This window comes from Panicum virgatum, chromosome 4N (genome assembly GCF_016808335.1).
Source record: "Panicum virgatum strain AP13 chromosome 4N, P.virgatum_v5, whole genome shotgun sequence".
In the NCBI taxonomy this organism is placed as follows: Eukaryota; Viridiplantae; Streptophyta; class Magnoliopsida; order Poales; family Poaceae; genus Panicum; species Panicum virgatum.
The window spans coordinates 10,464,621-10,478,321 of record NC_053148.1 but is presented as its reverse complement, the minus strand read 5'-3'; the positions used below and the strand labels follow the sequence as shown (position 1 = coordinate 10,478,321).

At 50.6% G+C, this 13,701-nt stretch overlaps 1 protein-coding gene across 1 annotated transcript; it reads right to left on the bottom strand.

Annotated features, from left to right (window-relative positions):
* Positions 1 to 6,408: 6,408 nt before the first annotated feature.
* On the bottom strand, positions 6,409 to 12,944 carry LOC120670002 (potassium channel KOR1). Its single transcript, XM_039949951.1, has 11 exons — positions 12,465 to 12,944; positions 9,728 to 10,016; positions 9,271 to 9,610; positions 8,852 to 9,147; positions 8,598 to 8,678; positions 8,390 to 8,488; positions 8,065 to 8,286; positions 7,762 to 7,947; positions 7,603 to 7,678; positions 7,153 to 7,447; positions 6,409 to 7,067 (listed from the first exon to the last, which is right to left on the bottom strand). The coding sequence occupies exons 1-11, from the start codon at positions 12,704 to 12,706 to the stop codon at positions 6,659 to 6,661; spliced, it is 2,535 nt and encodes an 844-aa protein (XP_039805885.1). The 5' UTR covers positions 12,707 to 12,944; the 3' UTR covers positions 6,409 to 6,658.
* Between the last annotated feature and the right edge of the window lie 757 nt (positions 12,945 to 13,701).

Below are 13,701 nucleotides of genomic sequence, written 5' to 3'. Positions count from 1 at the left end.
TTTCTTGAGCGGGAGCCGATGCTCGACGATGCTTCTGTCTAGACCGGGCATCTCAGTGTAATCCCAGGCGAAACAATCCCGGTACTCTTTCAGCAGTGCAATCATCTCCTCACGCAAGACCGGATCCAACTTTTTGCTGATAAATGTCAGCCGTGGCTTTTCCCCAGGACCGATGTCAACCTCTTCCAAATCATCAGCTGACATGAACCCGTATCCTAGCTTGCCGTCGTCTGAAAAACCAGCTGTGAACACAGGCGAGTCCTCATTATCCACAAGATCAGCGGCAAACACAGGGAGATGACAAGAAAAATTATTTGGCCAACCGCATGGGCTGGTCGTTTCTATTCTTCCATTATCATTCGAAACCGAATAATCAATGAGTGGCCAACTGCTAGAGTAGGCCATCGTATGTACATGATGTAACAATTCCGACCCCAAATAGGATTTTTCTATTTTTTGGGGCCGGTCGCTGGGACCGGCCTCTCTATCTCTATTACACCCCGTAGCATGCCAGGATGCGTTTACACTGTGAGGCGAGTGGATAAGACCAGCCTCAGTCCGTTTTTTGTCGCTTTGATCCGATCACAATCTTCCAGGGCGATCCCTGAGATCGGCTCTTGTCCTTCTGCGTCCCAGGCATTCATATCTACAAGCGAGACTTCGCTGGAATCATCCGTAGGGACCACTTCCGCTTCATCGCCATCCCATTGGACTAGATACTGATGCATTGTGGAAGGGATATAATAGTTGACGTGAATCCAATCCCTCCCAAGCAGTACCGTGTATGTACTCTTGCTGTTGACGATGAAGAACGAAGTCGGGATCGTCTTGCGACCCACTGTCAGCTCCACATTAAGAACCCTCATTGCCTCTGATGGTTGTCCGTTGAAGTCATTGAGCATCACATTGGTCTTGATTAGGTCGGCAGAAGAACGCCCCAACCGGCGCAGCACTGAATATGGCATCAGGTTGACTGCAGCACCGGTGTCAACCAGCATCCTGTTAACAGGTTTACCATTGATGAAGCCCTTGAGATACAACCCCTTCAAATGTTTGTAGCTTTTTTCCTTTGGCTTCTCAAAGATGATCGGCTGGGGGCCAAGATCCAACTGTGCAATAGGCAAATCCTCCGGCTGGGGTGCCCGGAACTCTGATGGGAGCACGAACACCATGTTCACATCAGCCGATGGCTTCTCATCGGCTTTTGTCTGCTTGGGGCGCCACTCTTTTCTTGGAGGGCGCCTTTCCACCCTTTCGCGGGTGTTTTACTTGTTCCGCGAGATCCGGACGTGCCTTCCTCAGCACGTCAAGGTACTTTGCTTCTGCTTCTTCTAGATTGCGCAAGCGCTGCACTCTGCGCTTCTGCGAGCGATTAAGCCCGTCAGGACACCACCGTGGGCGATGGTACCTGTCTTCTTCTTCTGGCTTGGAATCACCCCTGTTCGACCGCTCAACATGTTCATTGTGACGCACTTTGGGCCCCAAGCGTCGAAACACCGAAGTATCACCTGACTAGTGTGTCCGAGGACTGCACTCCAGACAATCATCTATAGTGGGCAATCGGCTCATGCCGGAATTCCAGCAGTACCTGAAGAATGGGTAGTGCCAGTGGTCGCGTACAGCCTGGCGCCTTCCCAGCGTCCCCCCTGTGCGGTACTCGTACTCCTCTTCTTCCGATTGATATCGGCGACGCAGCTTGTGCTGATATTCATACTTTTCCAAAAGCCGTTCGGAAGCAGGAAGCTGATTACGGATGTGACGCACTTGCTCTTCGGTAATATGTTGTCGCCCTGGCTCATTTTGATCTCGGGGCCGTTTGCCGAAAGCGGCCTCTCTCCTTTGCTCGTCACGACGGCGTACAGGCCCCGCCATGTTGATCTGGAATGAAAAATTCTGGCCCGTAGGAGTGAAGTCCGACAACTCTACCACGTTAGCTTGCGGGAAGGGCTTCGTGTCAACCTTCATTGTGTGTTGAGCCAAGATTAATCGGCCTTGTTAGATAGCCGATTGAATCTGACGACGGAGCTCCTTGCATTCACCCGTGGCATGAGTGAACAAATGATGCCATTTACAGTATAGCCTCCCCTGCAGCTCTTGCGCGGTCGGCAGCTTGTGATTCTCTGGGAGCTTCAGCTGTTTTTTTTAGCAGCAGATCAAATATCTGCTCTGCTTTAGCTACGTCGAAGTCGAAGCCCTTCACAAGCCCCTGCTGCTTGATCCATTTGCACGGGATGGGGTTTGCCCCCCCCCCCCCCCCGAGTCCACTCTGCCACTGCCACCTCTTGCTCCTCGCCGGAGTCATCAGATTCATCTACTTGGGCCATGTTCACATGGCGCTTGAACTTGTCCTGGTACAGCTCGGGATGGTAAAGCTCATACGCTGTCAGCTTCTGCACCATGTGTGCCAGAGAGGTGAATTCCAACTGAAAAGCCAGATCCTTGATCGGCTTAGCGAGTCCCAGAACGGCCAGATCGACTGCCTCCTTCTCTGTGATGCGTAATGAGTAGCATCGGTTCTTGACTTCTCTGAAGCGCTGTATGTATTCCGACACGGTCTCTCCTCGCTTCTGCCTGACTTGGGCGAGGTCGGCAATCCCAACTTCAGCAGCCTCTGAGTGATACTGGGTATGGAACTGATCTACAAGCTGCCTCCAAGTTCGAATTGAATCTGGAGCTAATGACGCATACCATCCAAAAGCTGGGCCTGTAAGAGACTGGCCGAAGAACCGGACCCTCAGAGGATCCAATACTGAGATCATCCCAAGCTGCGTTAGGTATCGGCTCACATGCTCTATAGAGTTGGCTCCTTCCGACCCATTGAATTTGGTGAACTCAGGGAGCCGATACTTGGGTGGCAATGGGATCAAGTCGTAGTCACTCGGATACGGCTCGGAATAGCCGATCGCTTTTCTCTTGGATAGGATGCCGAACTGGTCTCTCAATATTGCACTGACCTGCTCCACACTAAGAACTCCTGGGGCCATTGGCTCAGCACTCGGCCCAGTAGCGTACTTTGCCAACCACGCTTGTTTCTCCGCGTCTGCTCCAGAAACTCCTGGGTTTACCAATTGCACCGAGCGTGTTGGACTGACGCTATCAGGGATTTAGGCGCACGTGTAGCCGTGCGTGATCTCCTTGGGTGGCTCGGTGAGGAACTGGCCTTCTCTAGGATCACCGCCGATCTTGTGGACGACGTAGATCGGCGAATTCAGTTGTATTGCTGCCGCGAGCGAGTAGGACACTGGCGGCTTGGTTTGCAATGCAGCTTCCCCCCTGTGACTCCCCAGAGTTGGTCCCGATGGGGAGTACTGGTTCTTGATTACCTCCTGGACAATGCGATGTGCCACGCACTCAAGCTCGTTCACCAGGCTTTCCAAGTGCCGATGGAGCGTGTGAGCCACCATGTAGTTCATCTCCTGGCGTAGGGCCCTGGTACGCTCCTCTGACGGCACAGACAGATCAACGTTGTCGAGAGCGCCTTCTGGTGAAAACCCCTTCCACCTGATGCTATGGTTGCGGGTCCTCTCAAAAGAGCCGATGAGATCGGCTTCGAATTGAGCTTTGATCTTATCATATTTTTGCTTGTGCTCCATAGTCAGTTCTTCATACGTGATGGGCTTGGGAGCGGGTTCTTGATCTTGAGTTCCTGCCGTCTCTGCGGTGGGCGTTGTTGTTGATGAAGGTCCCACCGGACGTGCCAGAATGTGTTGTCGGTCGAAACCCACCGGCGAGCAGCGACAGGCAACACGAAGAGCCAGGAGGTTGCCGGGGTGCTGGCAGGCACTGCTCCCTCGTCGACGGCCCGCAATTCCAGCACACGCAGCGGCTTGTGAAGACGCAGGGCGTGCCACCTGACTTATACCCGATCAGGAAGGTGCGTACGTGATTGCAATGATTTGCCTGCATACACAAACACGTGGAAACATAAGTCTGAGCCGTGGTCGGCTCCCCAGGACGACTCTTGCATCGTCTTTAAAGAGCCGATCGAGTCCCGGTGTCAGATTGGATCTGTTTGCATCCAGATATTGATAAATAAAGCAAATAACTGTAAAGCTGCTTCAATTAAATCTAATGAATCTGATCCACGACGGTAAAAGCTTCACTGTTAGATCGGAACATCCTACATGTGATTGGGCCTAATAAACGTAACAGATAACTAAACCATAACCAAAACAGAGGCCTAAGAACTAGCAAGAGCCGATTCCCGGATCAATTCCCTGTTAAGACTAGAGCAGAGCATCTAACACGCCACCGGATCATCCAACCCGTTTGCAAGGCCTAACCTAACAGATGTTACGCCAACTCTTAAGAATAAGAGCAAACCATAACAGATTAGATCTACCAGACGTAAAAGAAGCAGGGTGTTGCCTTTACGCAGCTAACTCTATGCAACAAGAGCTAGTATAAGATGATGACATGATCGCATAAAGACAACATGATGTTCGTAGATGATAAGCAACAAAGCACAATAGATCTACTAAAAGCCATGCTACGAACATCGAGATAACTAGTACTACTCGCCATAAAAAATGCTTCAGTACGAGTAATACCAAGGTAAAGGTAAGAACAACGCTGTCCTGATCGCGAGAAGCGATCAGGGCAGCATGGCGCTTACTTGGATGAAACCCTAAGATTAGGGATGGCGATGCGCCGAGAGTTGTTGCTTGTGAGACGTAATGACATTCTCTTTTTTTTCATGAATAACATAGGGTACATATTTATAGTCCGGAGACTTGGGAAACAATCTAAACTAATCTTGTCCCGATCGGACTATATCTCTAATCTCGAACTAAATCTAAGGATACATGGCACATGTGGCCCAAATGCCCACGCATGAGCCGATTTCACAAGCCTTCTTAACCTTCTGCTTTAAACTCATCTTGCTTTCGACCCATAAATTAATCCTGTTAATTTATGGCGATAACACACAGTGACCACCGGTTGAACCGATGCTTGCCCGTCGGTTGAACCGGTCACTCACAGCCTTCTTCTTTTCTGCTGACGTCAATGCACCGACGCAATACTCCGATGCACCGTCGGTTGAACCGGTGCTGAAGAAAACTTCTCCTGGGCACTTGATATCGTCTCTGGTACACAGTACGCCCAATGCACCGATGTCCTTTTTTGGACCGTCGGTTCAACTGGTGACTATAGGCTGACTTGGCTTCGATTCCCTCCTGCACCAAACATCATAGCCTCGGTTCTTCCGACAAGTGTCGGATGCACCGATGCTTAGGCATCGGTTCTTCCGGTGCTCCTGATCCGAAGAGCTTTCAGGGCGCTGCCCTGAGACTCGCGAGGGGCGGCTCCCCCTCGACCCCCATCCGCTAACCGGGTAGCGGAACCCCCGTAGGGGCAGCCCTTCGGGCCTTACTACGCCTATTTTTTCTTTCTCTTTGTCATCACTTGAACCTAAAAAGCCTGAAAATGGTCATCTTAACAATCATATTAGTCCAAGTGTTGTGTTGTCATTCGATCACCAAAATCACTCGAAATGGCATAAATGGTGCCATATTCGTTTCACCCAGCCGAACAGAGTGATAGCATCTTTATATTGTGCTCTTGCTCTAAATATAAGGTGGATCTTCTAGTGTTTGGAGAAAGAATTTGCTCCGGTTATACTTAGAGCAAGAGCACGATATAAAGATGCTATCACTGTGTTCGGCTGGAGAAGGTGGTTGAGGGATTGGGTGGCGAGCGGTGGACGGTGGGAGGCTCAGGAAGAAGCTGGAAGAAGTGGTAGAAGACGTTAGGAGGTAGACGGACGGCTGGTTTCAGGCGATGGTTCTAGCGATGGCTAGCTGCGGCGCCCGGTGTGGACGGCCTCTGCCTCCGCCGCGTCTCCGTGAGCTCGTGTTGCCTCCGCTACCTCCGCCGCGCACCGGCGCTCCCTCACCGCACACGACCTACGGCGCCCCGCCGATGAAGCCACCACCACGGCACGCACGTACCAGGTAGGCAGCAGCCGTCGCCGGCCGCGTGTGGTCGTGGATGGCCTAGCAGGGGGACGCGTTCGTGCAGCGGAGCAGATGACGGACGGGTCGGCGACGCATTTTTATTTTTTTGGCAAGCAGCGCGAGACGGGCTGCAAACCATCATGGCCCAACAACTGTTAATACGGCCCAGCAAAAACCTTACAGATGCTGGCAGGCCTTTTGCCTGCGGCAGCATCCAGTCGATTGTGGCCGTTCGGGCTGAGTTATTTGAACGGAGAATTTAGCCCAAATTTTCCTTAAAAACAAGAATTAGCCAAATAACCTATACATCTCTGTGTAGCAAAAACCTTACATATATTGTTAGTATTTCTGTTATACACATATGGAGATTAGTGAGTGTATGAAGGCTCGGCTAGAGGAAGAAAACGTTTTTTTTCCTTCCTCCGGTCCTCTCATCACGGACATGGTGGAATCGCCATGGATTTTTTTTGAATCATCTTCATTCATATTTTAATTCTTTTCCTTTGGACCTCGTATTTGCATACACTGTGAATCAGCCCATGCCCAATCTGTACAGGCTCGGTTCTTCTCTCTTTACTGCACGTATATGTATATGTACAGCGACACAACCGGCCAGCATACAGAGGTTAAAAAAAGAGCATGTAATGCTGGGATACAACACTCACTCCGACTGGCGCCCTCGGCCCTTCTACAGTGAACCACTACTCGCCATCTTCCTGATCGTCGTCGTCGCCTCCGACCAGGTAGAGCTTCTGGCCGTCATTGACCATGTCGACGTCGAGCACCCTCGCCCCGTCCTCGCAGAGCAGCCGCAGCCGCGCGCCCGGGCCGGGCACGCCGAGCTTCTCCTGCGCCGACGCGACCAGGCCCTCGATGGTGTGCGGGATCCACAGGACCACCCCCTCCTTCCGCCGCCCCGCGCCGGTGCCTGCCGCCGCCCGCCACGGGTGGTACGGGAACACAGAGCACCGCCGCGGGTGCATCTTGTCCCTGACCTCATCGCCGCGCTCGGGGAACTTGGATAGCTCCTCGGCCCGCGCCTGCTCCAGCAGCGCCAGCAGCGTCCGGCCGCCGCACTTGCGCGCTTCGTCGAGCGGAGTGGTGCCCCATCTGCACACCACAGTGCGACACCGTCGAGCTCGCGTTCCGAATAAGTTACTACAAACTTGGCATCGGATCAAGCTTGGATGCATACCTGTCCGTGGCGAACACGCTGGCGCCAGCCTCGACGAGCATCTGGGCGATGAGGTAGAGGCCCTCGGCGGCGGCGATGTGGAGCGGGGTGCGGTGGTCGTAGTCCCCGCAGTTGGGGTCGGCGCCGAAGGCCAGGGCGCGCCGGATGAAGTCCGAGTCACCCTTGGCGACCGCCGTGCACAGGTGGCTGCCGGCGTTCTTGAGGCTCAGCTTGGCACCCTTGGCGAAGAGCAGCGCCGCCACCCGTTCGTGTCCCTGCTTCACCGCCTCCAGCAGCGGCGTGTTCCCGAATTGATCTGGTAAGAAAAATGTTAACATGATCAAAGAGGGAGCAATAATCTAGGGGGCGGGGGTGAATGGACATCAACGGACGACAACGGCATTGGATCTAATTTTCATCAGAAACAAAAAGAAAAAAAACAATGTCATTGGATCCAGCATGGTGTCATACCGGTAAGGTTGATGTCGACACCTTCGGCGAGGAGGAATTGCACGACGTCCTCGTACCCTCTGCAAGCCGCGAGGTGCTGCGAGGAAGACGCAGATTACATCACAAACTTGTTGAGCTGATCTCAGTTAACTGCCAATGACAGAGGCATTCTGCTCGTACCAGAGGAGTCCGCCCGTCGTAGTCAGTGTTCTTGGGATCGGCCCCTGCCCGGATCAAGCTTTTCAGCTGGTGCAGGTCGCCGTAGAAGGCGGCGCTGTTGACCCGCAGGATGAGCTCCGCCTCCTGCTTCCCGATGTGGAACGTGATGTCCGACTCCAGCTGCTTGACCCGCCCGCCATACTCGCTCTGCACCCAGCCAGGAACAGAGCAACAGCATCAGAAGGCATCATCCACTGACCACTGGCCAAGCCACTGCAGAATTCGATGGCACCAAGTGCTATTTCAGCTGCCTGTGTACGTTACCTCGGATAGGTTGCTCAGGATCCTCCTCCCATCGACGAAGTAGATCTCCAGGATGTTGGTAAAGGACTGCTTGTCGAGACGCAGGAGCCGGCAGAGCTCACAGACGCGGACAGTGTAGGGCTGCGGGATGTTGCAGAGGATAGAGATCTCGCCGAAGGAGCTCTCTGGCTCCAGCATCAGCAGTGTCTCCTCTTGGCCATCTTCACCAATGCCAACACCTTCCTGCAGTGAGCAACAGCATGTATCAAACACACAGGTACCCACTCACTCAAGCATGAGATGCTTATGGAAACATCTGATGCTTGTTGTATGCGCTGAAACTCACCAGTGCACCGTAGCAAACAAAGTATAACTGATCAACCGCGCTTCCTTGCTCCAAAATGACTTCTCCTGGTAAGAAGAACTCCTCTTGCAACCTGATCACCTATAGAGTACAATAACATGTTACATAGATCTTGGGAACAATATCAAAAATAAAAAAGAGTATGCATTAGATCAACATGCATAATTTCGATGAAACAGAGGGCGCTTACTATCTGCTGAATGAACTCTGCTGAACATCCCTTGAACAGTGGTACGCTTTCAACATATGGCTTATATAGTGTTTGAGAAATCTGCAAATGCAATACATTTATCATCAGTCCCAAGTAGCAGAGCACAGTTGATGTTCTCTGTGTAGTAGGAAGGACAACTGGAGCACTAGTATTTTAAGCTGACAGTTGCAACAAAGACAATTTTCAGAACTACTCCATGAAGGATGGAAGCATAAGAAACTGTGGGTCGTCACCTTTGCACGAATAGAAATGGGGATATCCTGAAGGACGGAAGCTTCAGTGTAGCTGCTCTCATACTGCAACCTCAAGTGTCCTTTGATCTGTTCTCTTATTTCCTTTCCAAGTTTGTTTCTGTTCATATATCTGATCACTTCTTTCATCTTGTCCCTAAACCGCTCAGTCCTCGAGCCTTTCACGATGAGTGCAGTCATGTTACCGATGAGGTAAGCCCCTAGAATCATATCAAAGGAAACATAGATCATGACGAATATCATTTCTCTGATATTAACTGCATGTATGTCACCATAACCTGCAGAGAGAGAAAAGAACATTTCAGCTATTTTAAATACCAGCATTTGCTAAAATTTTCAGAGACAGATGAAAATTGAGTGGTGAGAGTTATATGTTGGAAAGTTAGGAGACCAAAACTTACCAACAGTTGCCATGGTGACAATGGCAAAGTATAACGATGTTATATAGCGCTTGGCGAGATCGATCTCCCTGAAATTGGCATAGCTGTAGTCCCCCAACTTCAAACTCCCTATCCATGTATACCCTTCCATTGATTCAGGAAGTGTTGTAGCCAGATAATAGAAGATACAGGCTGCTGTGTGTGTACAGTAGAGTTCCACAACTATAAGCTTTACTATCCTTGTGAAAAGGTAGTTGACACGTATGTCCTTCTCCAAATGCCAGAAGAACTCTGTAACCTTCAGAGCCCGTGTCAAGCGAATCCACAGCAGGTATCTTACTTCTTCTTTCCTTCCACAAGCCTGTTACGGAATTCACCATGAGAGAACTAACCACAATAGAAAATCGAAAATTTGATTGCAGCACAATCACCAATGCAGAACTAACGAGCTAGAAGTTTTCTTAAGCAGAAGAGTAACCTTGTAGATGACATCCCATGGGAAGCAACCAAGAAGATCAAATATGAAGCTTGACTTGAAATACCGGAGGGCAATAGCTGTGGGATCATAGACGATCCGATACGTGTCTGGGTCACGGTACGCCACAAAAAATTTGACAACAATGTCGATAAGGAATGCAATTTGTCCAGCTATGTCCAGCAAGAAGAGCTTTCTTGGGAGCCCTCTGAAGAAGGCAAATTCCAGGGGTGTGAAGAAGGAGCTGTACACTGCCCAAACCAGTATGAACTTGGTCCATAACCGATACCATCTGCAGAAAAGGCCATCCAAAAGTGATTCAAAGTTGGGGAATTATGAACCTAACTTATAAACATATTCACATTTAACACTAATTCTAAACCCACCAGTAACGAGTAACGACTAATGAGTACAGTGCTACAGGAATTGAGATATTTAGGTAAAACAGGCTCAAAAAGTTGGTAAAAAAATCAATTTATTTAAAGCAAAAAATGTTAAAAATTTGGTTCATTACAACCCTATGATTTTGTTGCTTTGCAAGGTATGTGTTTGGATACAGGATCTGCAACCACGCACGGCGCTTGCTTGTTAGGTCAGAAGAAGTAGGTAGGCCAAATTGCATGGTTCCAGGTGAGTTCAGACGCACAACCCATTCTCATGAGCACATGGACATGTCTGAGCCTGAGGTGACCGATGTGGCCATGAGTGGGATCCGCTTGTTGTGCACCCATCTAATGATCCTGCTGGCAATAAACTAGCTCGAAAAGGACCACTTGAAATGATATAAATTTAGGACACGCTAGCAGAGCACCTCATCTCCTGTCACACTCGCCAGGTAAAGGCGAAACAGAGATCGATAGGTTTACCATGCAAATTATTTAAACCTCACGCCTAATAACAGCTAGTAATTCAGCAGAAAAAATACATGTTGATGTCAACGAGGTTTATCAAAGCCATTTGACATGCAGTAGGGCTGTGCTCTTAAGGATCTAGCTTGCTGAATAAATAATTATGCATACTATGACTAACCTGATTTGATTATGCGTGATCGCCGCTGATTGAACATACAACAGTCCACATCAACACAATCCTTTAGCTGTCAAGGAGATTACTCCACGACCTTACAGATTGGCAACCTACGCAACCCCGTTAAAAATTGCTTAAGACGTTATCCCAAATGCCTCCCCCGTAACAGTCCAAAACTGCTCTGGGCATCCTGATGAGGGGAAATGTTTTGGCCTCGAGCCCCGTTCAAACCCACCCGTCAAATTCAGAAGTAACCAAATCAAACCCGGAGTGCTGAACCTCTTCAGCTGCCGTACACCTGGTTGGCCTTTAAGGTGAAGGGTGCTCGTATAAGCTATAGCTTAGTTGTCCTATTGCGATAAGCGCGCGGATGAGCGTTATTTATTGTGTATTGTTTGACCTTTGCGTGGTAATTAACAATTAAACACACATGGAGGATCGATGTGGATAGCTCCGATATTATGTTCATGCTCATTTTCTTCAGAATTTAAAAAGATCATGTGTATCTCAGTGTTCAGCTCGTTTACGCCATCATGAATTGAAAAAAGAATGTTGGGCAGGGAGGGTTTTAATTAGTTTACAAAGTTTTGATGCTGCCTGATGATAGAAAGAACCCAGGACGAGGATCGATGACAGGTAGCAGAGCAACCACCAGAAACTTCCAAAATTCAATTATTCATGCAGGAGAAAGATAGCAGACGTTACAAACAGCTTCCTATTCAATTGATTTTGTTTGCAAAAGGAAGCTATTTTTTCAGATACTAATTCACTTTTGGTGTTCTGCTTTCCTTTTTACTTTTCATGCTTTAGTTTTGTTATGTGTGCTCATTCTGCTAGCGAAATCAAGCGGCCGCGGGTGACCTTTATAATGCTCAAGTTGTCATGACAGCATTAACCAATTCTAGCAAGAGGAATCTAGCAAGCATTTTCTGTGCTGCGTGGAATCTACCAATATTTGCTGCCCCTACCGATTTGACAAACAACTACCGGTTTATCCAGCTTCATATATATAGTGACTCACCAATCAGTACACTCTTTTTCCAGAAACCAAAAAGGGGGGAAAATTAATTGATCTCACTGGGGGATTTCCCCACAGTATCCGGTCAAAAAAAAGAGGGGGGGGGGGGGATTCCAGCAAAAACAGCTACCAGCGTGATCCAATTAACTTAGGCTCATGTTTGTGTGGCCGGCAAAGCCTACCCCGTGACCGCGTGGCTGGCAGTCCAAGCTATAGCAGCTTGCGCAGCTGGCGAGCCCATCATCATCAACCCCGCGAGAAATATGCGGCTGTGATGCTGATGCACACTCTGCTCACCATCGCGTAGTCATCCACCATACGAACGTACGCGTCACATCGATTAAAGCAAAACGTTCGAGCAGAAAGAAAGGAAAAATCCCGGGAAATTCACCGCCGAGGAATGGGGATTCACACGTGGTCGTGTAATATCCAACACCTCAACATGCGCCGTTAAAAGTGTTTTTAAAACAGGATTTATCCGGTCCTGGTTGCTCGGTTATAGCGAATCACTGGAGCCGTCCGATCGGGCGGACGCAGCCGAGCGATCGAGCTCGCCGCATGGCGTCGCGTCGCCGCCATACATGCAGCTTGCAGGAGAAGCAACAGCCGTGGCGCGAGCGAGGAAGAGGAAGCGGAAGCTTCTAGAGCAAACGAGGATGCGGAGATTGGGGGAGGGGGAGCGCCGGGGTCACGTACCTGTTGTCGGGGTGGATGACGAGGTCCTGGAAGAAGCCCTCGGCGGCGGCTCTCCGTCGGCGCGGGCGGAAGCGGCCGAGGCGGAGATCGGAGCCGAAGAGCGCGAGGCGGCTGCCGCGGGAGGAGGCGATGTGGTCGCGCACCACCTCCACCTCGTACTCCTCCGAGGACCCCTCCTCCTCCTCCTCAGGCTTCGTGTCGCCCTCCGCCACCCTCCGCTTCGACCCCAGCCCTCTCCCCATCGCCCCGCGTCCGCGATCTGATTATTACCGACGCCGCAAGGCCGCGGCGGTGAGCGCGGCTCGAGTGCCGCCGAGCGCAGCTGTAGTGGCGGCGGGAGGCGCTGGTGGTGGTGGGGCCCCGGTGTGGGCGCCGAGCGTGCGGCGTGCGTTTTGAACTGGGAGGAGGGAGGCGGGGTTATTTATAGGCGCCGCCGGAGAGGCTGAGCTCACCGAGGAGTGAGGGGAGAGGAGGAGAGCAGGGGGGAGGTGAAGGTGAAGGTGAAGGTGAAGCCGTGGCCGTGACATGGGTTTAAAGGTTAAACCGCGACGGGGAAGGGGTGGATGGTGGTCGGCGCCTCGGCGGTGGGATGGACGGGACGGGACGGCAGGGGCAAGGCGACCTGCCGATCATGGGTTATCCGATCATGGGTTAACTAGATGCCATGGACATGAAGCCCTTGTTTAGTTGCAATTTTTTTTGGAATTTTGATACTGTAGCACTTTTGTTTGTATTTGATAATTATTATCCGATCATGGGTTAACTAGGCTCAAAAGATTCGTCTCGCAAATTACAGACAAATTGTGTAATTAGTTATTTTGTTTAGCTACATTTAATACTGCATGCATGCGTTCAAAGATTCGATGTGATAGAGAATCTTATAAAATTTTGGAATTTTGGATGCAACTAAAACAAGGGCGAAATCCTTAGCCAATAGTGGTGCACCCCCATCATGGAAGAAAACATCAAAGTGAGACAACTAGAGGAATCAACACAAGAAGATTTGGCATCTGCACCATCACTGATAGAAGGCAAGGATAGACGGATGCCTATCTGCACCAAAGCCTAGAACAGTTGCTAAACCTATTGAGGGGATGGATCCCCGCTCCCTGCTCGCCCCCGTGCATGCCTTAGTTGCCTGAGCCAACATGGACACCGCCTGACGTTGAATTCGCCGGACCTCCGTGACCGGAATCCCGGCTGATCCTGCTGGCCGGTAGCAGCTAGCCTCGCTCGC

Coding starts and splice junctions, on each gene's coding strand:
- LOC120670002 (XM_039949951.1), bottom strand. CDS start 12,706: ATGGGGAGAGGGCTGGGGTCGAAGCGGAGGGTGGCGGAGGGCGACACG. Junction 8,489..8,597: donor CAGAGTTCATTCAGCAGATA/GTAAGCGCCCTC, acceptor TGTACTCTATAG/GTGATCAGGTTGCAAGAGGA. Junction 7,679..7,761: donor ACGACGGGCGGACTCCTCTG/GTACGAGCAGAA, acceptor TCTTCCTCGCAG/CACCTCGCGGCTTGCAGAGG.